Source organism: Salminus brasiliensis, chromosome 1 (genome assembly GCF_030463535.1).
Source record: "Salminus brasiliensis chromosome 1, fSalBra1.hap2, whole genome shotgun sequence".
NCBI lineage: Eukaryota > Metazoa > Chordata > Actinopteri > Characiformes > Bryconidae > Salminus > Salminus brasiliensis.
Window position 1 is genome coordinate 26,203,754 of NC_132878.1, and position 27,132 is coordinate 26,230,885.

The window sequence follows — 27,132 nt, forward strand, 5'->3', positions numbered from 1 at the left end:
CTGCAGGAAAGGGATCGTGTATTATCTGCACTTGATGGCAACATGTTATCCTGTATTTCTTCACCTTCTTTGACAAACTTACGTCATCCACCAGTTCTGATTGAATATTTTATTCTAGTGCCAAACCAAGAGCAATCACTAGTAGATAAGAGCAAAGAGGCAGGAGGGTCTAGTTTCACCTTTGCTTGTTTTATTTAGTCAGGTTTTCTTATTCTAGCTTTCACAGCTCTCACTGCTGTCCAACTCCAGCAAAGCCTCGGCTTCACTTTCCCGTTCCAACTCTGTCAAAATTTCTCCAACAGCATAAAATACTTTCTTCTATGATTTCTGAGTTTGTTTTGAAGCAATTTTTATTGATTATTGCTGCCAATAATTTCTTCCTTCCTGAGAAGCTGCTTCAGGAAACAATCCTTCAGAAGTAAAAAGGTTCTGGAGCTCAGATTTGAGAAGCTTCAGAGCTGCATGAATGAAATGCTGGATTTCTGATGGAAATCCATGATGTGAGCTGACAGACTGTAGATGAGCTGGTGTGAAAGGACTCCTTCACATCCTCACCTAATGCTTCCTTTTCCATCAGCTGTGTTACTGACAACCCTCTGAACTCTTCATCTGCGGCTGTTTAAACACTCAAGCAGCAGAGAGGCTGAGAGAATGTGGGTTCAGCTCTGTGGAGAAGACGTGAAGAAGAGTCTTCATGTGAAGAGCTTCATCTTTTTCTCTCAGTTAATGAATGAAAGAGAATCGTAGGAGATTCTTTTCAGATCTACAAGATTTAACACACACATCACTTCTTATCACATAACCTCACAGTGGATCCACCACAAACCCAGAACCCAGCGTAGAGCGGCTGAGTGAATGTGGTGTGGAGTGTGTGTAGGAGGGTCATTGTGTCAGAGACGCTGTAGAAGGACAGAGTTCCTGCACTGTGATCCACATACACTCCTATTCTGGAGGATGGTGGAGCTGAGACCTTAGTCCGAATGCTGTTGTGGAGAAAAGAGAGAGAGGAGGAACACACCAGACTCCAGGACTGACTGTTGCATCCAAACACACACTCATTACCCCCTCCTTTCCTGCTGATCCCTTTATATGAGACTGATATGTACACACACCCCCCTCCGCTCCACTCAACCTCCCAGTAACAACGTCCACACACACTCTCCTTACACAACACCTGAGGCCAGCTGTTAAACCTCTCTGGATGATCAGAGTATGACTGGACTTTACTCCACATCACCACTCTGTTCTTCTCAGACAGTCTGAGGTGATTATTTACTGTGTTGGGATCCAGAGTCAGTCGACAGTGATCTACAGAAAAGTAAAGAAAAGAAAAGTTAAATTATTTAAAGTAAAACACTGTTGCTGAGTGTGTGTGTGTGCTTGTGTGTGTGTGTTTAATTCAGTACATGTCTGTGTGTGTGTTTGTCTTTTAATGTGTGTGAATTTGTTTCATTTAGTGTCGTGTTTGTGTGTGGGTATGTATGTGTGTTACACATACACTGCAGAAAGTCTTCTCTGGTTTTTGGCTCTGAGGATAAAATCTGAACTGCTGCAGCTGTGGAGACACACAAACACAACAGTCCAACAGCATAAATAGAATAGAATAGAATAGAGTAGAGTAGAGTAGAATAGAATTAAAATGTTTCTGAAGATTAAAGATAAAGTTTAAAACGTAAAAACAATCTTTATTTCTAAGAAACTTAGAAGATCAGTCATTTCAGTCTTTCTCTCTCTCTCTAAAACCGGATTTATCTGTTGATAAATATAACAGTTTTGTAGAAATATGAGAGAAGTAATAACAGTAATAATAGAAGAACAGCAATAATACAATAATTCATGTAAAGCAAATAAATGATATTTTTAAGGAGTGCTCTTTTAAATGTATGTGAATTACACTGATCAGTTACCAGCATCTTTCTTGTGTGTGTGTGTGTGTGTGTGTGTGTGTGTGTGTGTGTGTTATTGGTCTGATGAAATATGACACTCTGTTACAGTGTGAATCTGTAAGGGTGGACCAATTCCAGCCACCAGAGGGCAGCGGTAGTCCGATAATCAGTCCTAACTCCCAGCACCTGGTGAGCTGAGTATATATACTCCTCAAGGAACAACCAGAGTGGCTGGTTCTTTGTGGAGCACATAGTGTTTACAACATACAGGCGGTTATTTGGTGTCGTTTCATACACTGTGTTCCTTCTGTCTTGTTTCTTTTGGAAAGTTAGGTCTCACCCTTTCCTACTTTCCAATTTCTGTTCAAAAGAAGGCAGTGAGGTTTCTCCATCCCCTTCTCCTAGTTTACTCATTTATCTTTAGGAAGAACTGGAGGTTCAAGGAACCTTCCTCCTTTCCCTCCTTATTTTTCTGCCATAGCTTTGTTTGGGAGTCCAAGCTATTTAGTTCGCCTCAGTTCAAAGAAGGCAGCCAGCCTCCCCTGGCATCGTTGTCTGGTTTTCCTGCTCAAACCCTCCCTTGTGCAGTGGTAAAGTAGTGGTAAAGTACCTGGTTTCTGATCCCGTGGACCTGGGTTCAATTCCCACTGAAAGTTGGGATATCATTAAGTTCTGATACCCATGCCTTTCTGTTCCACATCTTGACAGCTAAGTGTTTAGGTCATATTCTAACTACCACTGGTAGCTCTATCGGTAGGGCCCTGGACTAGTCCCGCTAGTGCTACCATTACAGAATCAGCTGCTGGACACAGGTGGTGGCTGCAGTGCGTGGTCAGTGTGTAGAGGAACAGTAAGAGGAACAGAGTTCAATTAGATAATTTCTATGGAGCTCAGAGGAAACTTGTCTCACTTGTCCTCTTTCTGTCCAAGTAAAGATTCCCATCCTTATGTCTGACAGCAGGACAGCTGCTCTTACCATGTGGAGGGATCTTCCTGAACTCCTCTCTGCAGAATTCCTGTAGTCGCTCTTTCAGCTCAGAGACAGATTTCCTCACTCCATCAAATGAGGGATGTTGATGGACAGTGATGCTGGCTGAGTCCTCAGATCCAGAAGAGACACAGAGAGACTGGAAACTCTACAGAGAGAAGAAACACAATGGAGGAAGATGAAGGTGGAGAAGAGAGATGAAGGAGATCAGAGCAAATGAGACTAAAGAGAAAGTTGGGATTACAGACAGCTTTATTTAGTGGAGCTTAATGAACTTCTGCTGAGAGGAGCTTTACAAGCTTGATGAGGAGCAGCTTCCTCTGTAGATCAGTGAGTGTTACCTGGAGGAAATGGAGGTGATCCTCTGTGTGTGAAAGCTGCTCCAGCTCAGTGTGTCTCCTCTTTAGATCAGCCATCTCCTGCTGCAGTTTCTCCAGGAGTTCTTCAGCTCCACTCAGTTCAGCCTTCTCCTGAGCTCTGATCAGCTCTGTTAGCTCAGAGCGCTTTTTCTCAATTGAGCGGATCAGCTCAGTAAAGATCCTCTCACTGTCCTCCACTGCTGATTGTGCAGAGCGCTGTTACACACACACACACACACACACACACACACACACACAGAGTGAATATTCTCTAGAAGGCTAATGTAGCAGTGGTGTAAAAGTACTCTGATTCTGATGAGATCTGAGTAACAGTAAGAGTGAAGGAAAGGAGCTGGAGGAAGAATCAATCAGAGTAAAGAGGAAATATTTGCTAAAGGGAAGAAAGGAAAAGTGAAAGCTGCAATGAATCAAATCACTTCTAATGAATGTGATCTTTAGCAGAGCTGTTTCAGTACTGTGACCTGATCTGGATCCTATTTTCATTTATTTGTGTAAAGATTCAATTTTCTAGTATTTTACTGAACCACAGTAGGTTGGACTCATGTTTGAGGTAAACACTAAAACACAGAACAGTACTGAAGATCCTCACATTCTGATTATTAGATCTTTGTGTTGATTAAAAAATGTTGTAAATGATGTTGTAAAAAAGCATAGCAGGTAAATATTTCTGCTTTTTTACTTTAAAGCCGTTCTAACAACAACTGGAAGCTCCTATTCGATCAGTAACAGATCATTTGTTCAGGAAATGTAGTAAAAATAAGGTAACCTTGTTTATGTGGAGTCTGACACTGTATTACACACTGTTATCTATAAACATGGAAAAGAAATGATCTGTGCGTTTGTCAGGTTTTATAGATTAGAAATAGCTACATTAGCCTCAGTCCTTCACTGCAGAACTGAAAAGCAAACTTCAGACCCCGAACAGCTTTTGACTCTGTTTGGGAAAAGGAGAAAAACTGTGTCTTTCTGTTCTCACCTTAAGAGTGTTCACTGTCTGTTCCAGCTCCTGCAGCTTCTTCTGCTTCTCCTGGATCCTCTGCTGGAGTTTCTCCTGCATCTCTTTTAGCTGAGTCTATGAACAAACACATTTGATGATGTTTATGAATTTGTGTGAATTATGATCTAGATGGGTAGATGGCTGTTGGCTGGTTACACATTCACTAACTGCTCTGATCAGTTTATTGAACTCTTCCGTACAAACAGCATTTGAACTCATTCCTTCAAAATCTATGTACTAAAATCAAGAACCAACTTTCTTTAACTCGATCAACTGATTAATGAAACTCCTTCTGGATGAGGAATCTAATTAGTCTGAGCTGATTCTGAATGATCTAACAGTTCTCACCTGTTTCCTGCTTCTTTCTGTTGTAGCTGAGACTGTATCGTGTCCCCTGTGATCCTCCATTGTGCATAAATAGCAGATAGAGCTCTGATCAGTACGACAGTAGATCTCGATCAGTCTGTCATGCTGAGAGCAGATCTTCTCTTGTAGCTGGGTGGACGCTTTGACCAGCTTGTGCTTCTTCCAAGTAGGAACTTCAGAGTGAGGTTTAAGATGAGTTTCACAAAAGGAGGCCAGACACGTCAGACAGGACTTGATGGCTTTGAGTTTTCTCCCGGTGCAGAAATCACACTCCACATCTCCAGGTCCAGCGTAACGGGGAGCAGGAGAAGCAGCTTGGAGTTGTGTCTTCTTCAGTTTCTCCACCACTTCAGCCAGCATGTTGTTCCTGCGTAGAACAGGCCTTGGAGTGAACGTCTCTCTGCACTGGGGGCAGCTGTAGACCCCCTTCTGTTCATCCTGATCCCAGCAGCCATTAATACACACCATACAGAAACTGTGTCCACAGTGGATGGTCACTGGATCCTTCAGCAGATCCAGACAGACTGGACAGCTGAACTGCTCGTGATCTACTGAAATACTGGCCTCTGCCATTTTCCTGCACTTCTAGACTGAGAGAGAGCAGCACTCTGAGATCACTTTCGTTTTCTCTGAACTGAGCAGGAGGGACTTCCTGCTTTCCTGCTGCTCAGAGTGTCACAGAGAGGGGAGGAGAGAGAGAGTGAGAGAGAGAGAGAGAGAGAGAGAGAGAGAGATAAAGAGGACAGAACTGATTGGTGGACGGGGAACTAAATATCTTGCACTTTTGCAGAACACATGACCGTTTAACTATTAGCTAAATTCATCAGCAAGAAATACAGCATTAAGTGGCTTTTACACACAGTGCTCCTCATGATCCAGGAGGGAGAGGAGCACACTTGGCTAAATCCCTCATGGTGGGACATATTATTAGGTACTTCTTATTTGACATTATTTTACGGACTGTTAAAGATTGATGGAAAATAACAGCCATTTTCAACAGTATTATTCTGTTATTTTAATGAAAGATGCATTTCTGTTGTAAATGGTCTGAATGTGAAAAGCATTATGGGACATTTTTTAGACAAGTCCTAATAAAGCCACTCTGCACAAGCAGCCTGCTTTAACCTCTTCATTACAGTTTGTACTTTAGACACATTTTACTGTGTTTTTATGAATTATTTAGCGTTGTATTAACAGTGATATCATGTGTTTATAAAAGCAGCATTTTACTGTACATTTCTACAACAGTGTAACAGGCAGGACTTGTTCATTTATTATGTATCAGTCAGGATCTGTGAAGGACCTGTTAGCATGTATTATGCATCAGCTAGGACCTGGGGAGAGTTCTCCTCCCGCGAGCTGTATTGGGCAGCGCCCACAGGTGTAGTCTGCGTCTATTGGGCATGACGTCAACACAGCATGGCGCCTATATCTATCCGGACTTGCGCAACAGCGTTTGTTTGGCGTGGTGAACGCAGGTAGTATGAGTTATTGCTCTACAGACGGTGGGTGGATCATGTTTTATAGGAAGTGTTCTGTCTGTTTGTTCAGTTGAGGTACTTAATAAATCTGAGTTCAGGTAACTGTGGTGCCGCATTAGTTAAAGTGGACTGGGTTCTATTGGTGGACCCATTTGGTATTAAGGTTACATTTACAGTAACTTATTGGAAACCCTGCTACTTTTTTTTTTGTTGCTACAAATCACTGCCATGTTTAAACAGTGTAACAAGCAGTGCAGTGATGCTGAGACTAATGCTGTGTATGAACCATAACACACTCTGCTCTGACAAATCTAATTTGTGTATATATTTATTTATTTTAATTAGTTTAGTGGACAGTCACATGAGCACAGCTAGTCAAGTCTCCCTGTTCCATCTCCAGCACCATCACACTGAATGTGGGGGTGACCCAACACAGTGCCCCAGGGGGTTCTGAGTTCTCTGCTGAAAAACTCAAATCACTTCATGAAGTTCACCAATGATAAACCAGTGCTGGGTCTGATCAGCATACAGAGAGGAGGTGCAGAGACTGACAGACTAGTGTAAAGTCAGCAGCCCTTACCTGAAGGTAGACAAGACTAAAGAAATGGTTGTTGACTTTAGGAGAACGCTACACAACCACTCTCCGCTCAACATCGACAGTCCAACAAGACTGCAACAGCACTTTCCCCACAAGCAATCTGACTCCAGTGAAAGCATTGCACTACATACTACCTCACTACATCCCTGGACTCTGCACATTTATTGACCTATTTAAAAAAAAAATGGCTGCTCTAACCTGTGCTGCACTCTACTGGTTTGAACATGATATGCACATTTTATTGCACAACCCTACTCCCCACTACTCTCAGACTCTTATTTATTTGCACTCTCTAGTCTGCACTGTATGCCTTGTGTTGTGCTGTCTGTATTCGCTTGTTCTGTGTTGGACTTTTGTTTCTGTCTGCACTGTGTTGCGTTGCACCATGGTCCTGGAGGATTGTTTTGTTTCACTGTGTACTGTGAGTTAAAATGACCAAGCCTCTTGACTTGGTCAGTCATAGCTGATTAAAATTTGTATAAATATCTATGCTGACATCAGACACCTTAAACTGATAACTGACCTTTTTGTTTGACTTTATAATCTGATTGAAGCTACAAACACTGCAGGAATCTACAGAACAGTCATCATGGTCTTGTTAGCACAACATGCCTTTAAAACTCCAACCAGAAGACCTCATAAAGAACTGAGGAGTGGATGTAGCTCTTTGGGAGGAGTCACATTATCTGCTGCTCCCAGAAAAAATCTCCCTCATGCTGGTTAAGGGTCAGCAGATGAGGATTGCACCTCCAGAAGCAAAAAGACCATAAAGCTAATCCGTAATGAGATTAGTCTGACTTGTGTTTCCAGGTATAGCAGGATTGTGTGAACTGATTCAGATAGACAATATGGTCAGTGTGAACTTGCTGCTGGTCATATCTCATATGGATTAGTAACCACTGAAAGAAGCACATCAGCATTATACAGAGATATGAAGTTTATAGTGGACAGTCACATGATCACAGCTAGTCCAGTCTCCCTGTTTCATCCTGTTTATCTCTCATACGTTTGTTACAATGTCCAGTCTTACATTTCTCTGGTGTTTAGATCAGCTCTTACATTTACATCACTACACTTCTCAAGTGGGTGGGTGTGAGACTCCCTCATTGTTCTCGAATCTCACAACAAACCTCTGAAATCTCCAACTTTACTAAATATCTGAGACTTCAAACTTATGCTGAAAGCATATTACTCAGCATGTTTGGATTCAGGGCCTTTATTCTGTCTTGATGTCCACTGTCTGCTGTGCAGCAAGAGGGACATCTTGTGCTGGTATGATGGTGCTATATGCCAAAGGCTAGATTACTGTAATGCACTTTTGTCAGGTTGTTCCAGCAGGAACCTCAATAAACTTCAGCTGGTTCAAAATGCTGCAGCCAGGGTCCTTACTAAAACTACAAACCGGATTCCAAAAAAGTTGGGATACTAAACAAATTGTGAATAAAAACTGAATACAATGATGTGGAGATGGCAAATGTCAATATTATATTCGTAATAGAACATAGATGACAGATCAAAAGTTTAATCTGAGTAAATGGAACATTTTAAAGGAGAAATATGTTGATTCAAAATTTCATGGCGTCAACAAATCCCAAAAAAGTTTGGACAAGTAGCAATAAGTGGCTGGAAAAAGGAAATTGAGCATATAACGAACAGCTGGAAGACCAATTAACACTAATTAGGTCAATTGACAACATGATTGGGTATAAAAAGAGCTTCTCAGAGTGTCAGTGTCTCTCTGAAGCCGCGATGGTAAGAGGATCACCAATTCCACCATTGTTGCGCAGAAAGATAGTGCAGCAATACCAGAATGGTGTTACCCAGCGTAAAATAGCAAAGACTTTTAAGTTATCATCATCAACCGTGCTTAACATCATCAAAAGATTCAGAGAATCTGGAACAATCGCTGTGTATAAGGGTCAAGGCCGTAAAACTCTACTGGATGCTCATGATCTCCGGGCCCTTAAACGTCACTGCACCTCAAACAGGAATGCCACTGTCAAGGAAATAACAGAATGGGCTCAGGAATACTTCCAGAAATCATTGTCAGTGAACACAATCCACCGTGCCATCCGCCGTTGCCAGCTGAAACTCTACAGTGCAAAGAGGAAGCCATTTCTAAGCAAGCTCCACAAGCTCAGACGTTTGCACTGGTCCAGGGGTCTTTTAAAATGGAGTGTGGCAAAATGGAAGACTGTTCTGTGGTCAGATGAGGCACGATTTGAAGTTCTTTATGGAACACTGGGACGCCATGTCATCCAGGCCAGAGAGAATCTTCTCCGAGTAAATGGCCACCCAGCCCGACCTGCTGGAAGATTGCCCGCTGAGGTCCCCTCTACCTGCGTCAAACCAGCTGCCACCTACTGGTCCAACCAGCAGGCCCCCCACCCACCACCACCCATAACTGCTACCTGTTTAATGACCATGTTAAAACCTAAAAAAAACCAAATGGACTCGTAACTGTCTGCCACTATTAATATCACCATTATGAACTATCTGTTGTATCTGGTTTGGTCATTTTTATCATTAATGTTTAAATAGTTCTGACCAGAGGAGGCTGGGTCCCCCTTGTGAGACTTGGTTCCTCCCAAGGTTTCTTCCTCCAGCTCTGAGGGAGTTTTTCCTTGCCACTGTCGCCATTGGCTTACTCACGGGGGTCTTTGATCCGTCATATCTTACGTTATTTTCTTCTTTCTTCTTTGTCTCTGTCTTTTATTAATCACTATTTATGTAAAGCTGCTTTGTGACGACAACAGTTGTAAAAAGCGCTTTACAAATAAATCTGACTTGACTATATCACAGTGTGCTGGGGCAGAGGTTCTAGTGCAGGGCATTTTCTACACACTGCTTTTCTCTTAGAGGAACTGGGAAGCTGTGTGTAACCTGTAATGGTAGAAACTGGTTCCTTCTAATGAACTTTATTCCAAATCCTCATGGATTTGTACTTTCCTGAGAGTTGAACGAGTTTAATACTATATAATCTAGTACTATCTAGTACATGTCACAGAGGGAGAAAACATGCCCTCGTTTTGGGGGGATTTCATGGAGTTGAGCGCTTTCACACGGTGTAATGGAGTTTGGGCGACCCCTAGTGGCAAGTGGTGAACTGCAGCTAGACTTAGCTTTGGTGCTTCTGAGCTGCGGTCCTTCAGCAGCAGACTGTGCTTCTAACGCTGGGGGCAGGAGCACAGCTCCGTGTTTTGTTGCTAAATTCAGATTAAAAACGTGTTTCAGTTAAAAATCCTCTACTCACTTAAACTATCATACAGATGAGCAAGTGTTGAGATGAAGACTGCACTGTTTTAGCTCGTAGTTCAGCTTTTATCAGCTTCGTCTTCGTTTCTCTGTCGTGAGTTTGGGTGAGGAGAACATGAGGCTCCATTTTCCTCTGTTTTCTCCAGTCCTGCTAGCGGTGGATGAACTAAGCCATGTTTTACTTTCATTAGAGATAATTGTATTTCTTTACCCAGCTTAAACCTGATCTGCAGTCATCACACCACCTAGAAGACTTTGAACCTCTCCAGCCCTTTTTTCCATTTCCAGTCTGAAATTACACTCCCACATCTTGAGGCTTTCTGCTCCAGCCTTATATAAACTAGAGGCAATTTCACCAGTTACTGAAAAGCCTTCACTTTTGGAGTAGAAAACATGTAGAAATATTGAAATTGATCTGCAGTGGTCAAAATATGATAAAAACCACAAAAAGAATTTTCCTGAATTTCATTTTAAAATCTAGATTTTAGAGACTATAAACTGAAGCCTTCATGTCCCCCAAAACTTTCTGCTTTGGACTCTCGTGTCACCATGGGTCTACTTTCACCAGGCAACATTTGGAGCTGATCCCTCCTCCTGATTTGAAGTTCTTCTAGCTGGAGCTGACAGTGAACAGGCTGCTTCTCCAAGTGTCCTTTTAGAGTCTCTAAAGTCTCCAACCTCTCCATCATAAGAACAGCTCATTTTACTGCAGGAAAGGGATCGTGTATTATCTGCACTTGATGGCAACATGTTATCCTGTATTTCTTCACCTTCTTTGACAAACTTACGTCATCCACCAGTTCTGATTGAATATTTTATTCTAGTGCCAAACCAAGAGCAATCACTAGTAGATAAGAGCAAAGAGGCAGGAGGGTCTAGTTTCACCTTTGCTTGTTTTATTTAGTCAGGTTTTCTTATTCTAGCTTTCACAGCTCTCACTGCTGTCCAACTCCAGCAAAGCCTCGGCTTCACTTTCCCGTTCCAACTCTGTCAAAATTTCTCCAACAGCATAAAATACTTTCTTCTATGATTTCTGAGTTTGTTTTGAAGCAATTTTTATTGATTATTGCTGCCAATAATTTCTTCCTTCCTGAGAAGCTGCTTCAGGAAACAATCCTTCAGAAGTAAAAAGGTTCTGGAGCTCAGATTTGAGAAGCTTCAGAGCTGCATGAATGAAATGCTGGATTTCTGATGGAAATCCATGATGTGAGCTGACAGACTGTAGATGAGCTGGTGTGAAAGGACTCCTTCACATCCTCACCTAATGCTTCCTTTTCCATCAGCTGTGTTACTGACAACCCTCTGAACTCTTCATCTGCGGCTGTTTAAACACTCAAGCAGCAGAGAGGCTGAGAGAATGTGGGTTCAGCTCTGTGGAGAAGACGTGAAGAAGAGTCTTCATGTGAAGAGCTTCATCTTTTTCTCTCAGTTAATGAATGAAAGAGAATCGTAGGAGATTCTTTTCAGATCTACAAGATTTAACACACACATCACTTCTTATCACATAACCTCACAGTGGATCCACCACAAACCCAGAACCCAGCGTAGAGCGGCTGAGTGAATGTGGTGTGGAGTGTGTGTAGGAGGGTCATTGTGTCAGAGACGCTGTAGAAGGACAGAGTTCCTGCACTGTGATCCACATACACTCCTATTCTGGAGGATGGTGGAGCTGAGACCTTAGTCCGAATGCTGTTGTGGAGAAAAGAGAGAGAGGAGGAACACACCAGACTCCAGGACTGACTGTTGCATCCAAACACACACTCATTACCCCCTCCTTTCCTGCTGATCCCTTTATATGAGACTGATATGTACACACACCCCCCTCCGCTCCACTCAACCTCCCAGTAACAACGTCCACACACACTCTCCTTACACAACACCTGATACCAGCTGTTAAACCTCTCTGGATGATCAGAGTATGGCTGGTCTTCTTCACTCCACATCACCACTCTGTTCTTCTCAGACAGTCTGAGGTGATTATTTACTGTGTTGGGATCCAGAGTCAGTCGACAGTGATCTACAGAAAAGTAAAGAAAAGAAAAGTTAAATTATTTAAAGTAAAACACTGTTGCTGAGTGTGTGTGTGTGCTTGTGTGTGTGTGTTTAATTCAGTACATGTCTGTGTGTGTGTTTGTCTTTTAATGTGTGTGAATTTGTTTCATTTAGTGTCGTGTTTGTGTGTGGGTATGTATGTGTGTTACACATACACTGCAGAAAGTCTTCTCTGGTTTTTGGCTCTGAGGATAAAATCTGAACTGCTGCAGCTGTGGAGACACACAAACACAACAGTCCAACAGCATAAATAGAATAGAATAGAATAGAGTAGAGTAGAGTAGAATAGAATTAAAATGTTTCTGAAGATTAAAGATAAAGTTTAAAACGTAAAAACAATCTTTATTTCTAAGAAACTTAGAAGATCAGTCATTTCAGTCTTTCTCTCTCTCTCTAAAACCGGATTTATCTGTTGATAAATATAACAGTTTTGTAGAAATATGAGAGAAGTAATAACAGTAATAATAGAAGAACAGCAATAATACAATAATTCATGTAAAGCAAATAAATGATATTTTTAAGGAGTGCTCTTTTAAATGTATGTGAATTACACTGATCAGTTACCAGCATCTTTCTTGTGTGTGTGTGTGTGTGTGTGTGTGTGTGTGTGTGTGTGTTATTGGTCTGATGAAATATGACACTCTGTTACAGTGTGAATCTGTAAGGGTGGACCAATTCCAGCCACCAGAGGGCAGCGGTAGTCCGATAATCAGTCCTAACTCCCAGCACCTGGTGAGCTGAGTATATATACTCCTCAAGGAACAACCAGAGTGGCTGGTTCTTTGTGGAGCACATAGTGTTTACAACATACAGGCGGTTATTTGGTGTCGTTTCATACACTGTGTTCCTTCTGTCTTGTTTCTTTTGGAAAGTTAGGTCTCACCCTTTCCTACTTTCCAATTTCTGTTCAAAAGAAGGCAGTGAGGTTTCTCCATCCCCTTCTCCTAGTTTACTCATTTATCTTTAGGAAGAACTGGAGGTTCAAGGAACCTTCCTCCTTTCCCTCCTTATTTTTCTGCCATAGCTTTGTTTGGGAGTCCAAGCTATTTAGTTCGCCTCAGTTCAAAGAAGGCAGCCAGCCTCCCCTGGCATCGTTGTCTGGTTTTCCTGCTCAAACCCTCCCTTGTGCAGTGGTAAAGTAGTGGTAAAGTACCTGGTTTCTGATCCCGTGGACCTGGGTTCAATTCCCACTGAAAGTTGGGATATCATTAAGTTCTGATACCCATGCCTTTCTGTTCCACATCTTGACAGCTAAGTGTTTAGGTCATATTCTAACTACCACTGGTAGCTCTATCGGTAGGGCCCTGGACTAGTCCCGCTAGTGCTACCATTACAGAATCAGCTGCTGGACACAGGTGGTGGCTGCAGTGCGTGGTCAGTGTGTAGAGGAACAGTAAGAGGAACAGAGTTCAATTAGATAATTTCTATGGAGCTCAGAGGAAACTTGTCTCACTTGTCCTCTTTCTGTCCAAGTAAAGATTCCCATCCTTATGTCTGACAGCAGGACAGCTGCTCTTACCATGTGGAGGGATCTTCCTGAACTCCTCTCTGCAGAATTCCTGTAGTCGCTCTTTCAGCTCAGAGACAGATTTCCTCACTCCATCAAATGAGGGATGTTGATGGACAGTGATGCTGGCTGAGTCCTCAGATCCAGAAGAGACACAGAGAGACTGGAAACTCTACAGAGAGAAGAAACACAATGGAGGAAGATGAAGGTGGAGAAGAGAGATGAAGGAGATCAGAGCAAATGAGACTAAAGAGAAAGTTGGGATTACAGACAGCTTTATTTAGTGGAGCTTAATGAACTTCTGCTGAGAGGAGCTTTACAAGCTTGATGAGGAGCAGCTTCCTCTGTAGATCAGTGAGTGTTACCTGGAGGAAATGGAGGTGATCCTCTGTGTGTGAAAGCTGCTCCAGCTCAGTGTGTCTCCTCTTTAGATCAGCCATCTCCTGCTGCAGTTTCTCCAGGAGTTCTTCAGCTCCACTCAGTTCAGCCTTCTCCTGAGCTCTGATCAGCTCTGTTAGCTCAGAGCGCTTTTTCTCAATTGAGCGGATCAGCTCAGTAAAGATCCTCTCACTGTCCTCCACTGCTGATTGTGCAGAGCGCTGTTACACACACACACACACACACACACACACACACACACAGAGTGAATATTCTCTAGAAGGCTAATGTAGCAGTGGTGTAAAAGTACTCTGATTCTGATGAGATCTGAGTAACAGTAAGAGTGAAGGAAAGGAGCTGGAGGAAGAATCAATCAGAGTAAAGAGGAAATATTTGCTAAAGGGAAGAAAGGAAAAGTGAAAGCTGCAATGAATCAAATCACTTCTAATGAATGTGATCTTTAGCAGAGCTGTTTCAGTACTGTGACCTGATCTGGATCCTATTTTCATTTATTTGTGTAAAGATTCAATTTTCTAGTATTTTACTGAACCACAGTAGGTTGGACTCATGTTTGAGGTAAACACTAAAACACAGAACAGTACTGAAGATCCTCACATTCTGATTATTAGATCTTTGTGTTGATTAAAAAATGTTGTAAATGATGTTGTAAAAAAGCATAGCAGGTAAATATTTCTGCTTTTTTACTTTAAAGCCGTTCTAACAACAACTGGAAGCTCCTATTCGATCAGTAACAGATCATTTGTTCAGGAAATGTAGTAAAAATAAGGTAACCTTGTTTATGTGGAGTCTGACACTGTATTACACACTGTTATCTATAAACATGGAAAAGAAATGATCTGTGCGTTTGTCAGGTTTTATAGATTAGAAATAGCTACATTAGCCTCAGTCCTTCACTGCAGAACTGAAAAGCAAACTTCAGACCCCGAACAGCTTTTGACTCTGTTTGGGAAAAGGAGAAAAACTGTGTCTTTCTGTTCTCACCTTAAGAGTGTTCACTGTCTGTTCCAGCTCCTGCAGCTTCTTCTGCTTCTCCTGGATCCTCTGCTGGAGTTTCTCCTGCATCTCTTTTAGCTGAGTCTATGAACAAACACATTTGATGATGTTTATGAATTTGTGTGAATTATGATCTAGATGGGTAGATGGCTGTTGGCTGGTTACACATTCACTAACTGCTCTGATCAGTTTATTGAACTCTTCCGTACAAACAGCATTTGAACTCATTCCTTCAAAATCTATGTACTAAAATCAAGAACCAACTTTCTTTAACTCGATCAACTGATTAATGAAACTCCTTCTGGATGAGGAATCTAATTAGTCTGAGCTGATTCTGAATGATCTAACAGTTCTCACCTGTTTCCTGCTTCTTTCTGTTGTAGCTGAGACTGTATCGTGTCCCCTGTGATCCTCCATTGTGCATAAATAGCAGATAGAGCTCTGATCAGTACGACAGTAGATCTCGATCAGTCTGTCATGCTGAGAGCAGATCTTCTCTTGTAGCTGGGTGGACGCTTTGACCAGCTTGTGCTTCTTCCAAGTAGGAACTTCAGAGTGAGGTTTAAGATGAGTTTCACAAAAGGAGGCCAGACACGTCAGACAGGACTTGATGGCTTTGAGTTTTCTCCCGGTGCAGAAATCACACTCCACATCTCCAGGTCCAGCGTAACGGGGAGCAGGAGAAGCAGCTTGGAGTTGTGTCTTCTTCAGTTTCTCCACCACTTCAGCCAGCATGTTGTTCCTGCGTAGAACAGGCCTTGGAGTGAACGTCTCTCTGCACTGGGGGCAGCTGTAGACCCCCTTCTGTTCATCCTGATCCCAGCAGCCATTAATACACACCATACAGAAACTGTGTCCACAGTGGATGGTCACTGGATCCTTCAGCAGATCCAGACAGACTGGACAGCTGAACTGCTCGTGATCTACTGAAATACTGGCCTCTGCCATTTTCCTGCACTTCTAGACTGAGAGAGAGCAGCACTCTGAGATCACTTTCGTTTTCTCTGAACTGAGCAGGAGGGACTTCCTGCTTTCCTGCTGCTCAGAGTGTCACAGAGAGGGGAGGAGAGAGAGAGTGAGAGAGAGAGAGAGAGAGAGAGAGAGAGAGATAAAGAGGACAGAACTGATTGGTGGACGGGGAACTAAATATCTTGCACTTTTGCAGAACACATGACCGTTTAACTATTAGCTAAATTCATCAGCAAGAAATACAGCATTAAGTGGCTTTTACACACAGTGCTCCTCATGATCCAGGAGGGAGAGGAGCACACTTGGCTAAATCCCTCATGGTGGGACATATTATTAGGTACTTCTTATTTGACATTATTTTACGGACTGTTAAAGATTGATGGAAAATAACAGCCATTTTCAACAGTATTATTCTGTTATTTTAATGAAAGATGCATTTCTGTTGTAAATGGTCTGAATGTGAAAAGCATTATGGGACATTTTTTAGACAAGTCCTAATAAAGCCACTCTGCACAAGCAGCCTGCTTTAACCTCTTCATTACAGTTTGTACTTTAGACACATTTTACTGTGTTTTTATGAATTATTTAGCGTTGTATTAACAGTGATATCATGTGTTTATAAAAGCAGCATTTTACTGTACATTTCTACAACAGTGTAACAGGCAGGACTTGTTCATTTATTATGTATCAGTCAGGATCTGTGAAGGACCTGTTAGCATGTATTATGCATCAGCTAGGACCTGGGGAGAGTTCTCCTCCCGCGAGCTGTATTGGGCAGCGCCCACAGGTGTAGTCTGCGTCTATTGGGCATGACGTCAACACAGCATGGCGCCTATATCTATCCGGACTTGCGCAACAGCGTTTGTTTGGCGTGGTGAACGCAGGTAGTATGAGTTATTGCTCTACAGACGGTGGGTGGATCATGTTTTATAGGAAGTGTTCTGTCTGTTTGTTCAGTTGAGGTACTTAATAAATCTGAGTTCAGGTAACTGTGGTGCCGCATTAGTTAAAGTGGACTGGGTTCTATTGGTGGACCCATTTGGTATTAAGGTTACATTTACAGTAACTTATTGGAAACCCTGCTACTTTTTTTTTTGTTGCTACAAATCACTGCCATGTTTAAACAGTGTAACAAGCAGTGCAGTGATGCTGAGACTAATGCTGTGTATGAACCATAACACACTCTGCTCTGACAAATCTAATTTGTGTATATATTTATTTATTTTAATTAGTTTAGTGGACAGTCACATGAGCACAGCTAGTCAAGTCTCCCTGTTCCATCTCCAGCACCATCACACTGAATGTGGGGGTGACCCAACACAGTGCCCCAGGGGGTTCTGAGTTCTCTGCTGAAAAACTCAAATCACTTCATGAAGTTCACCAATGATAAACCAGTGCTGGGTCTGATCAGCATACAGAGAGGAGGTGCAGAGACTGACAGACTAGTGTAAAGTCAGCAGCCCTTACCTGAAGGTAGACAAGACTAAAGAAATGGTTGTTGACTTTAGGAGAACGCTACACAACCACTCTCCGCTCAACATCGACAGTCCAACAAGACTGCAACAGCACTTTCCCCACAAGCAATCTGACTCCAGTGAAAGCATTGCACTACATACTACCTCACTACATCCCTGGACTCTGCACATTTATTGACCTATTTAAAAAAAAAATGGCTGCTCTAACCTGTGCTGCACTCTACTGGTTTGAACATGATATGCACATTTTATTGCACAACCCTACTCCCCACTACTCTCAGACTCTTATTTATTTGCACTCTCTAGTCTGCACTGTATGCCTTGTGTTGTGCTGTCTGTATTCGCTTGTTCTGTGTTGGACTTTTGTTTCTGTCTGCACTGTGTTGCGTTGCACCATGGTCCTGGAGGATTGTTTTGTTTCACTGTGTACTGTGAGTTAAAATGACCAAGCCTCTTGACTTGGTCAGTCATAGCTGATTAAAATTTGTATAAATATCTATGCTGACATCAGACACCTTAAACTGATAACTGACCTTTTTGTTTGACTTTATAATCTGATTGAAGCTACAAACACTGCAGGAATCTACAGAACAGTCATCATGGTCTTGTTAGCACAACATGCCTTTAAAACTCCAACCAGAAGACCTCATAAAGAACTGAGGAGTGGATGTAGCTCTTTGGGAGGAGTCACATTATCTGCTGCTCCCAGAAAAAATCTCCCTCATGCTGGTTAAGGGTCAGCAGATGAGGATTGCACCTCCAGAAGCAAAAAGACCATAAAGCTAATCCGTAATGAGATTAGTCTGACTTGTGTTTCCAGGTATAGCAGGATTGTGTGAACTGATTCAGATAGACAATATGGTCAGTGTGAACTTGCTGCTGGTCATATCTCATATGGATTAGTAACCACTGAAAGAAGCACATCAGCATTATACAGAGATATGAAGTTTATAGTGGACAGTCACATGATCACAGCTAGTCCAGTCTCCCTGTTTCATCCTGTTTATCTCTCATACGTTTGTTACAATGTCCAGTCTTACATTTCTCTGGTGTTTAGATCAGCTCTTACATTTACATCACTACACTTCTCAAGTGGGTGGGTGTGAGACTCCCTCATTGTTCTCGAATCTCACAACAAACCTCTGAAATCTCCAACTTTACTAAATATCTGAGACTTCAAACTTATGCTGAAAGCATATTACTCAGCATGTTTGGATTCAGGGCCTTTATTCTGTCTTGATGTCCACTGTCTGCTGTGCAGCAAGAGGGACATCTTGTGCTGGTATGATGGTGCTATATGCCAAAGGCTAGATTACTGTAATGCACTTTTGTCAGGTTGTTCCAGCAGGAACCTCAATAAACTTCAGCTGGTTCAAAATGCTGCAGCCAGGGTCCTTACTAAAACTACAAACCGGATTCCAAAAAAGTTGGGATACTAAACAAATTGTGAATAAAAACTGAATACAATGATGTGGAGATGGCAAATGTCAATATTATATTCGTAATAGAACATAGATGACAGATCAAAAGTTTAATCTGAGTAAATGGAACATTTTAAAGGAGAAATATGTTGATTCAAAATTTCATGGCGTCAACAAATCCCAAAAAAGTTTGGACAAGTAGCAATAAGTGGCTGGAAAAAGGAAATTGAGCATATAACGAACAGCTGGAAGACCAATTAACACTAATTAGGTCAATTGACAACATGATTGGGTATAAAAAGAGCTTCTCAGAGTGTCAGTGTCTCTCTGAAGCCGCGATGGTAAGAGGATCACCAATTCCACCATTGTTGCGCAGAAAGATAGTGCAGCAATACCAGAATGGTGTTACCCAGCGTAAAATAGCAAAGACTTTTAAGTTATCATCATCAACCGTGCTTAACATCATCAAAAGATTCAGAGAATCTGGAACAATCGCTGTGTATAAGGGTCAAGGCCGTAAAACTCTACTGGATGCTCATGATCTCCGGGCCCTTAAACGTCACTGCACCTCAAACAGGAATGCCACTGTCAAGGAAATAACAGAATGGGCTCAGGAATACTTCCAGAAATCATTGTCAGTGAACACAATCCACCGTGCCATCCGCCGTTGCCAGCTGAAACTCTACAGTGCAAAGAGGAAGCCATTTCTAAGCAAGCTCCACAAGCTCAGACGTTTGCACTGGTCCAGGGGTCTTTTAAAATGGAGTGTGGCAAAATGGAAGACTGTTCTGTGGTCAGATGAGGCACGATTTGAAGTTCTTTATGGAACACTGGGACGCCATGTCATCCAGGCCAGAGAGAATCTTCTCCGAGTAAATGGCCACCCAGCCCGACCTGCTGGAAGATTGCCCGCTGAGGTCCCCTCTACCTGCGTCAAACCAGCTGCCACCTACTGGTCCAACCAGCAGGCCCCCCACCCACCACCACCCATAACTGCTACCTGTTTAATGACCATGTTAAAACCTAAAAAAAACCAAATGGACTCGTAACTGTCTGCCACTATTAATATCACCATTATGAACTATCTGTTGTATCTGGTTTGGTCATTTTTATCATTAATGTTTAAATAGTTCTGACCAGAGGAGGCTGGGTCCCCCTTGTGAGACTTGGTTCCTCCCAAGGTTTCTTCCTCCAGCTCTGAGGGAGTTTTTCCTTGCCACTGTCGCCATTGGCTTACTCACGGGGGTCTTTGATCCGTCATATCTTACGTTATTTTCTTCTTTCTTCTTTGTCTCTGTCTTTTATTAATCACTATTTATGTAAAGCTGCTTTGTGACGACAACAGTTGTAAAAAGCGCTTTACAAATAAATCTGACTTGACTATATCACAGTGTGCTGGGGCAGAGGTTCTAGTGCAGGGCATTTTCTACACACTGCTTTTCTCTTAGAGGAACTGGGAAGCTGTGTGTAACCTGTAATGGTAGAAACTGGTTCCTTCTAATGAACTTTATTCCAAATCCTCATGGATTTGTACTTTCCTGAGAGTTGAACGAGTTTAATACTATATAATCTAGTACTATCTAGTACATGTCACAGAGGGAGAAAACATGCCCTCGTTTTGGGGGGATTTCATGGAGTTGAGCGCTTTCACACGGTGTAATGGAGTTTGGGCGACCCCTAGTGGCAAGTGGTGAACTGCAGCTAGACTTAGCTTTGGTGCTTCTGAGCTGCGGTCCTTCAGCAGCAGACTGTGCTTCTAACGCTGGGGGCAGGAGCACAGCTCCGTGTTTTGTTGCTAAATTCAGATTAAAAACGTGTTTCAGTTAAAAATCCTCTACTCACTTAAACTATCATACAGATGAGCAAGTGTTGAGATGAAGACTGCACTGTTTTAGCTCGTAGTTCAGCTTTTATCAGCTTCGTCTTCGTTTCTCTGTCGTGAGTTTGGGTGAGGAGAACATGAGGCTCCATTTTCCTCTGTTTTCTCCAGTCCTGCTAGCGGTGGATGAACTAAGCCATGTTTTACTTTCATTAGAGATAATTGTATTTCTTTACCCAGCTTAAACCTGATCTGCAGTCATCACACCACCTAGAAGACTTTGAACCTCTCCAGCCCTTTTTTCCATTTCCAGTCTGAAATTACACTCCCACATCTTGAGGCTTTCTGCTCCAGCCTTATATAAACTAGAGGCAATTTCACCAGTTACTGAAAAGCCTTCACTTTTGGAGTAGAAAACATGTAGAAATATTGAAATTGATCTGCAGTGGTCAAAATATGATAAAAACCACAAAAAGAATTTTCCTGAATTTCATTTTAAAATCTAGATTTTAGAGACTATAAACTGAAGCCTTCATGTCCCCCAAAACTTTCTGCTTTGGACTCTCGTGTCACCATGGGTCTACTTTCACCAGGCAACATTTGGAGCTGATCCCTCCTCCTGATTTGAAGTTCTTCTAGCTGGAGCTGACAGTGAACAGGCTGCTTCTCCAAGTGTCCTTTTAGAGTCTCTAAAGTCTCCAACCTCTCCATCATAAGAACAGCTCATTTTACTGCAGGAAAGGGATCGTGTATTATCTGCACTTGATGGCAACATGTTATCCTGTATTTCTTCACCTTCTTTGACAAACTTACGTCATCCACCAGTTCTGATTGAATATTTTATTCTAGTGCCAAACCAAGAGCAATCACTAGTAGATAAGAGCAAAGAGGCAGGAGGGTCTAGTTTCACCTTTGCTTGTTTTATTTAGTCAGGTTTTCTTATTCTAGCTTTCACAGCTCTCACTGCTGTCCAACTCCAGCAAAGCCTCGGCTTCACTTTCCCGTTCCAACTCTGTCAAAATTTCTCCAACAGCATAAAATACTTTCTTCTATGATTTCTGAGTTTGTTTTGAAGCAATTTTTATTGATTATTGCTGCCAATAATTTCTTCCTTCCTGAGAAGCTGCTTCAGGAAACAATCCTTCAGAAGTAAAAAGGTTCTGGAGCTCAGATTTGAGAAGCTTCAGAGCTGCATGAATGAAATGCTGGATTTCTGATGGAAATCCATGATGTGAGCTGACAGACTGTAGATGAGCTGGTGTGAAAGGACTCCTTCACATCCTCACCTAATGCTTCCTTTTCCATCAGCTGTGTTACTGACAACCCTCTGAACTCTTCATCTGCGGCTGTTTAAACACTCAAGCAGCAGAGAGGCTGAGAGAATGTGGGTTCAGCTCTGTGGAGAAGACGTGAAGAAGAGTCTTCATGTGAAGAGCTTCATCTTTTTCTCTCAGTTAATGAATGAAAGAGAATCGTAGGAGATTCTTTTCAGATCTACAAGATTTAACACACACATCACTTCTTATCACATAACCTCACAGTGGATCCACCACAAACCCAGAACCCAGCGTAGAGCGGCTGAGTGAATGTGGTGTGGAGTGTGTGTAGGAGGGTCATTGTGTCAGAGACGCTGTAGAAGGACAGAGTTCCTGCACTGTGATCCACATACACTCCTATTCTGGAGGATGGTGGAGCTGAGACCTTAGTCCGAATGCTGTTGTGGAGAAAAGAGAGAGAGGAGGAACACACCAGACTCCAGGACTGACTGTTGCATCCAAACACACACTCATTACCCCCTCCTTTCCTGCTGATCCCTTTATATGAGACTGATATGTACACACACCCCCCTCCGCTCCACTCAACCTCCCAGTAACAACGTCCACACACACTCTCCTTACACAACACCTGATACCAGCTGTTAAACCTCTCTGGATGATCAGAGTATGGCTGGTCTTCTTCACTCCACATCACCACTCTGTTCTTCTCAGACAGTCTGAGGTGATTATTTACTGTGTTGGGATCCAGAGTCAGTCGACAGTGATCTACAGAAAAGTAAAGAAAAGAAAAGTTAAATTATTTAAAGTAAAACACTGTTGCTGAGTGTGTGTGTGTGCTTGTGTGTGTGTGTTTAATTCAGTACATGTCTGTGTGTGTGTTTGTCTTTTAATGTGTGTGAATTTGTTTCATTTAGTGTCGTGTTTGTGTGTGGGTATGTATGTGTGTTACACATACACTGCAGAAAGTCTTCTCTGGTTTTTGGCTCTGAGGATAAAATCTGAACTGCTGCAGCTGTGGAGACACACAAACACAACAGTCCAACAGCATAAATAGAATAGAATAGAATAGAGTAGAGTAGAGTAGAATAGAATTAAAATGTTTCTGAAGATTAAAGATAAAGTTTAAAACGTAAAAACAATCTTTATTTCTAAGAAACTTAGAAGATCAGTCATTTCAGTCTTTCTCTCTCTCTCTAAAACCGGATTTATCTGTTGATAAATATAACAGTTTTGTAGAAATATGAGAGAAGTAATAACAGTAATAATAGAAGAACAGCAATAATACAATAATTCATGTAAAGCAAATAAATGATATTTTTAAGGAGTGCTCTTTTAAATGTATGTGAATTACACTGATCAGTTACCAGCATCTTTCTTGTGTGTGTGTGTGTGTGTGTGTGTGTGTGTGTGTGTGTTATTGGTCTGATGAAATATGACACTCTGTTACAGTGTGAATCTGTAAGGGTGGACCAATTCCAGCCACCAGAGGGCAGCGGTAGTCCGATAATCAGTCCTAACTCCCAGCACCTGGTGAGCTGAGTATATATACTCCTCAAGGAACAACCAGAGTGGCTGGTTCTTTGTGGAGCACATAGTGTTTACAACATACAGGCGGTTATTTGGTGTCGTTTCATACACTGTGTTCCTTCTGTCTTGTTTCTTTTGGAAAGTTAGGTCTCACCCTTTCCTACTTTCCAATTTCTGTTCAAAAGAAGGCAGTGAGGTTTCTCCATCCCCTTCTCCTAGTTTACTCATTTATCTTTAGGAAGAACTGGAGGTTCAAGGAACCTTCCTCCTTTCCCTCCTTATTTTTCTGCCATAGCTTTGTTTGGGAGTCCAAGCTATTTAGTTCGCCTCAGTTCAAAGAAGGCAGCCAGCCTCCCCTGGCATCGTTGTCTGGTTTTCCTGCTCAAACCCTCCCTTGTGCAGTGGTAAAGTAGTGGTAAAGTACCTGGTTTCTGATCCCGTGGACCTGGGTTCAATTCCCACTGAAAGTTGGGATATCATTAAGTTCTGATACCCATGCCTTTCTGTTCCACATCTTGACAGCTAAGTGTTTAGGTCATATTCTAACTACCACTGGTAGCTCTATCGGTAGGGCCCTGGACTAGTCCCGCTAGTGCTACCATTACAGAATCAGCTGCTGGACACAGGTGGTGGCTGCAGTGCGTGGTCAGTGTGTAGAGGAACAGTAAGAGGAACAGAGTTCAATTAGATAATTTCTATGGAGCTCAGAGGAAACTTGTCTCACTTGTCCTCTTTCTGTCCAAGTAAAGATTCCCATCCTTATGTCTGACAGCAGGACAGCTGCTCTTACCATGTGGAGGGATCTTCCTGAACTCCTCTCTGCAGAATTCCTGTAGTCGCTCTTTCAGCTCAGAGACAGATTTCCTCACTCCATCAAATGAGGGATGTTGATGGACAGTGATGCTGGCTGAGTCCTCAGATCCAGAAGAGACACAGAGAGACTGGAAACTCTACAGAGAGAAGAAACACAATGGAGGAAGATGAAGGTGGAGAAGAGAGATGAAGGAGATCAGAGCAAATGAGACTAAAGAGAAAGTTGGGATTACAGACAGCTTTATTTAGTGGAGCTTAATGAACTTCTGCTGAGAGGAGCTTTACAAGCTTGATGAGGAGCAGCTTCCTCTGTAGATCAGTGAGTGTTACCTGGAGGAAATGGAGGTGATCCTCTGTGTGTGAAAGCTGCTCCAGCTCACTGTGTCTCCTCTTTAGATCAGCCATCTCCTGCTGCAGTTTCTCCAGGAGTTCTTCAGCTCCACTCAGTTCAGCCTTCTCCTGAGCTCTGATCAGCTCTGTTAGCTCAGAGCGCTTTTTCTCAATGGAGCGGATCAGCTCAGTGAAGATCCTCTCACTGTCCTCCACTGCTGACTGTGCAGAGCGCTGTTACACACATACACACACACACACACACACACACACACACACACACACACACACACACAGAGTGAATATTCTCTACAAGGTTAATGTAGCAGTGGTGTAAAAGTACTGTAAAAGTAAAAGTTCTGATAAGATCTGAGTAACAGTAAGAGTGAAGGAAAGTAGTTCAGAGGGATTAGGAGTAAAGAATCAGAGTAAAGAGGAAATATAAGCAGCAGCTGATCTTAGAACATGAGTTTGAACATATTCATTAAAGCATTCCAAGACATATTTTGGTGCTAATCTATGATCAAATGTATAAACCAGTATAAATACTTTATAATCCATTGAGAAAGTTAAAAATCATTAAAGGTCATTGAAAACCTTTAAGAGATTTAAATGATTTAGACATTTTATTTTATTTTAAAATCACTTCTAAATGAGGCAGGTAGCTGTAGTCTAATGAAATTAAATGTGTTTATTCTTTTTTGTGTAATAGTGCTCTGACTACAACGGTCTGAACAAGCTGTAGTTGATCAGTTGTGTTTTAAACACAATGCATAACACATTACAATAGTCTAATAGTTCAGGTTCTCATGATCTTTCAGTTTGACAAAAGGTCTAAACATTTTTTATTTCTTAACTGAAGGAGAGTAAAAGTTTTCTAACAATCAAAGTAAGATTTAAAGGTCAGGGTGGAGTCTAAAGGTATCTAATTTCATATTCAGTTAATTACTATTGTAAAAATAAAAATACAATTTAATATTTTACTTTTTTACTTCACATACCTTCTAACACAAACTACAAAATGTAGTACCAATCACTTATCTCTTCACTGGCTGACTGGAGGAGATCCAGACTGAGCTCTGAAATATCAAATCTCTGCTCAGTACTCACCTTAAGAGTGTTCACTGTCTGCTCCACCTCCTGTAGCTTCCTCTGCTTCTCCTGGATCCTCTGCTGGAGTTTCTCCTGCATCTCTTTTAGCTGATTCTGTGAATGTTTATTACTTTTTGTGAATTATGACCTACAAAGATTAGTAATAACTGGCATCTGAAGATGTAATGTTAATTTTTTTCACAGAGCTGTCTTTTAGACTATTACTTTTATACAATTACTTTAATATTAGTAATATTATGACATATTACGGTCACACACACAAGTATTTCCATTGCGGCATAACACTACATGCGAAATTGTGATTTTGTCTTTGCATCATCGGTTCATTTTGGCTAGAAAACATTTAAAAGATAATCACAACGCTCATTTTGTTTGTTTCAAGCTTGTGTTATCAAGGCCCCTTTCACTAGCTTAAATAAAGCCTATTCTAACGTTACTGATTCCTTGGTATTTTGGTAGGTTATACAGTTATAAGTGGCTATAAACAGAACATTCTGCTATAAGCTTTCTTTAGCTTGTCTGTTGTATGGCCTTCTTTCTTTTAAGTATGTACAACGGTCCATTGCTCAGTAAAATTGAACTAAACTGACTGACTGAAAGAGTTAGCTGCTCAAGCTTTTGGAAAGATGCTGGGGCATTATAAGGAATGAAGTGCCTGTAATGAATTTGCATGGTGTGTCCTGTACTACTGCTCAGCAATGGGAAGAAATTGACTTTGACTTTGTCTAATAATGCCCCTGTGTCACACTGTCTTATGAGCACAACAACCCAGGTAGATGGGTGTCGGCTGATTAATAAAACTCCTTCCTCATCCAGAAGGAGTTTCATTAATCAGCTGACACCCATCTAGTCTGAGCTGATTCTGAATGATCTAACAGTTCTCACCTGTTTCCTGCTTCTTTCTGTTGTAGCTGAGACTGTATCGTGTCCCCTGTGATCCTCCATTGTGCATAAATAGCAGATAGAGCTCTGATCAGTACGACAGTAGATCTCGATCAGTCTGTCATGCTGAGAGCAGATCTTCTCTTGTAGCTGGGTGGACGCTTTGACCAGCTTGTGCTTCTTCAGTCCAGGAACTTCATAGTGAGGTTTAAGATGAGTTTCACAAAAGGAGGCCAGACACATCAGACAGGACTTGATGGCTTTGAGTTTTCTCCCGGTACAGAAATCACACTCCACATCTCCAGGTCCAGCATAACGGGGAGCAGGAGAAGCAGCTTGGAGTTGTGTCTTCTTCAGTTTCTCCACCACTTCAGCCAGCATGTTGTTCCTGCGTAGAACAGGCCTTGGAGTGAACGTCTCTCTGCACTGGGGGCAGCTGTAGACCCCCCTCTGTTCATCCTGATCCCAGCAGCCATTAATACACACCATACAGAAACTGTGTCCACAGTGGATGGTCACTGGATCCTTCAGCAGATCCAGACAGACTGGACAGCTGAACTGCTCGTGATCTACTGAAATACTGGCCTCTGCCATTTTCCTGCAC

At 42.0% G+C, this 27,132-nt stretch overlaps 3 protein-coding genes across 3 annotated transcripts; all 3 read right to left on the reverse strand.

Annotated features, from left to right (window-relative positions):
• Positions 1 to 94: 94 nt before the first annotated feature.
• LOC140552261 (tripartite motif-containing protein 16-like) lies at positions 95 to 10,652 on the reverse strand. Its single transcript, XM_072676405.1, has 6 exons — positions 4,600 to 10,652; positions 4,231 to 4,326; positions 3,171 to 3,449; positions 2,863 to 3,022; positions 1,499 to 1,555; positions 95 to 1,308 (listed from the first exon to the last, which is right to left on the reverse strand). Exons 1-6 carry the CDS (start codon positions 5,188 to 5,190, stop codon positions 785 to 787), a joined length of 1,707 nt encoding a protein of 568 aa, XP_072532506.1. The 5' UTR covers positions 5,191 to 10,652; the 3' UTR covers positions 95 to 784.
• Positions 10,653 to 10,751: 99 nt separating this feature from the next.
• On the reverse strand, positions 10,752 to 21,312 carry LOC140552254 (tripartite motif-containing protein 16-like). Its single transcript, XM_072676393.1, has 6 exons — positions 15,260 to 21,312; positions 14,891 to 14,986; positions 13,831 to 14,109; positions 13,523 to 13,682; positions 12,159 to 12,215; positions 10,752 to 11,968 (listed from the first exon to the last, which is right to left on the reverse strand). The coding sequence occupies exons 1-6, from the start codon at positions 15,848 to 15,850 to the stop codon at positions 11,442 to 11,444; spliced, it is 1,710 nt and encodes a 569-aa protein (XP_072532494.1). The 5' UTR covers positions 15,851 to 21,312; the 3' UTR covers positions 10,752 to 11,441.
• Positions 21,313 to 21,411: 99 nt separating this feature from the next.
• On the reverse strand, positions 21,412 to 27,131 carry LOC140552266 (tripartite motif-containing protein 16-like). The gene is made up of 6 exons (XM_072676420.1): positions 26,532 to 27,131; positions 25,644 to 25,739; positions 24,534 to 24,767; positions 24,181 to 24,340; positions 22,819 to 22,875; positions 21,412 to 22,628 (listed from the first exon to the last, which is right to left on the reverse strand). The coding sequence occupies exons 1-6, from the start codon at positions 27,120 to 27,122 to the stop codon at positions 22,102 to 22,104; spliced, it is 1,665 nt and encodes a 554-aa protein (XP_072532521.1). The 5' UTR covers positions 27,123 to 27,131; the 3' UTR covers positions 21,412 to 22,101.
• Between the last annotated feature and the right edge of the window lies 1 nt (position 27,132).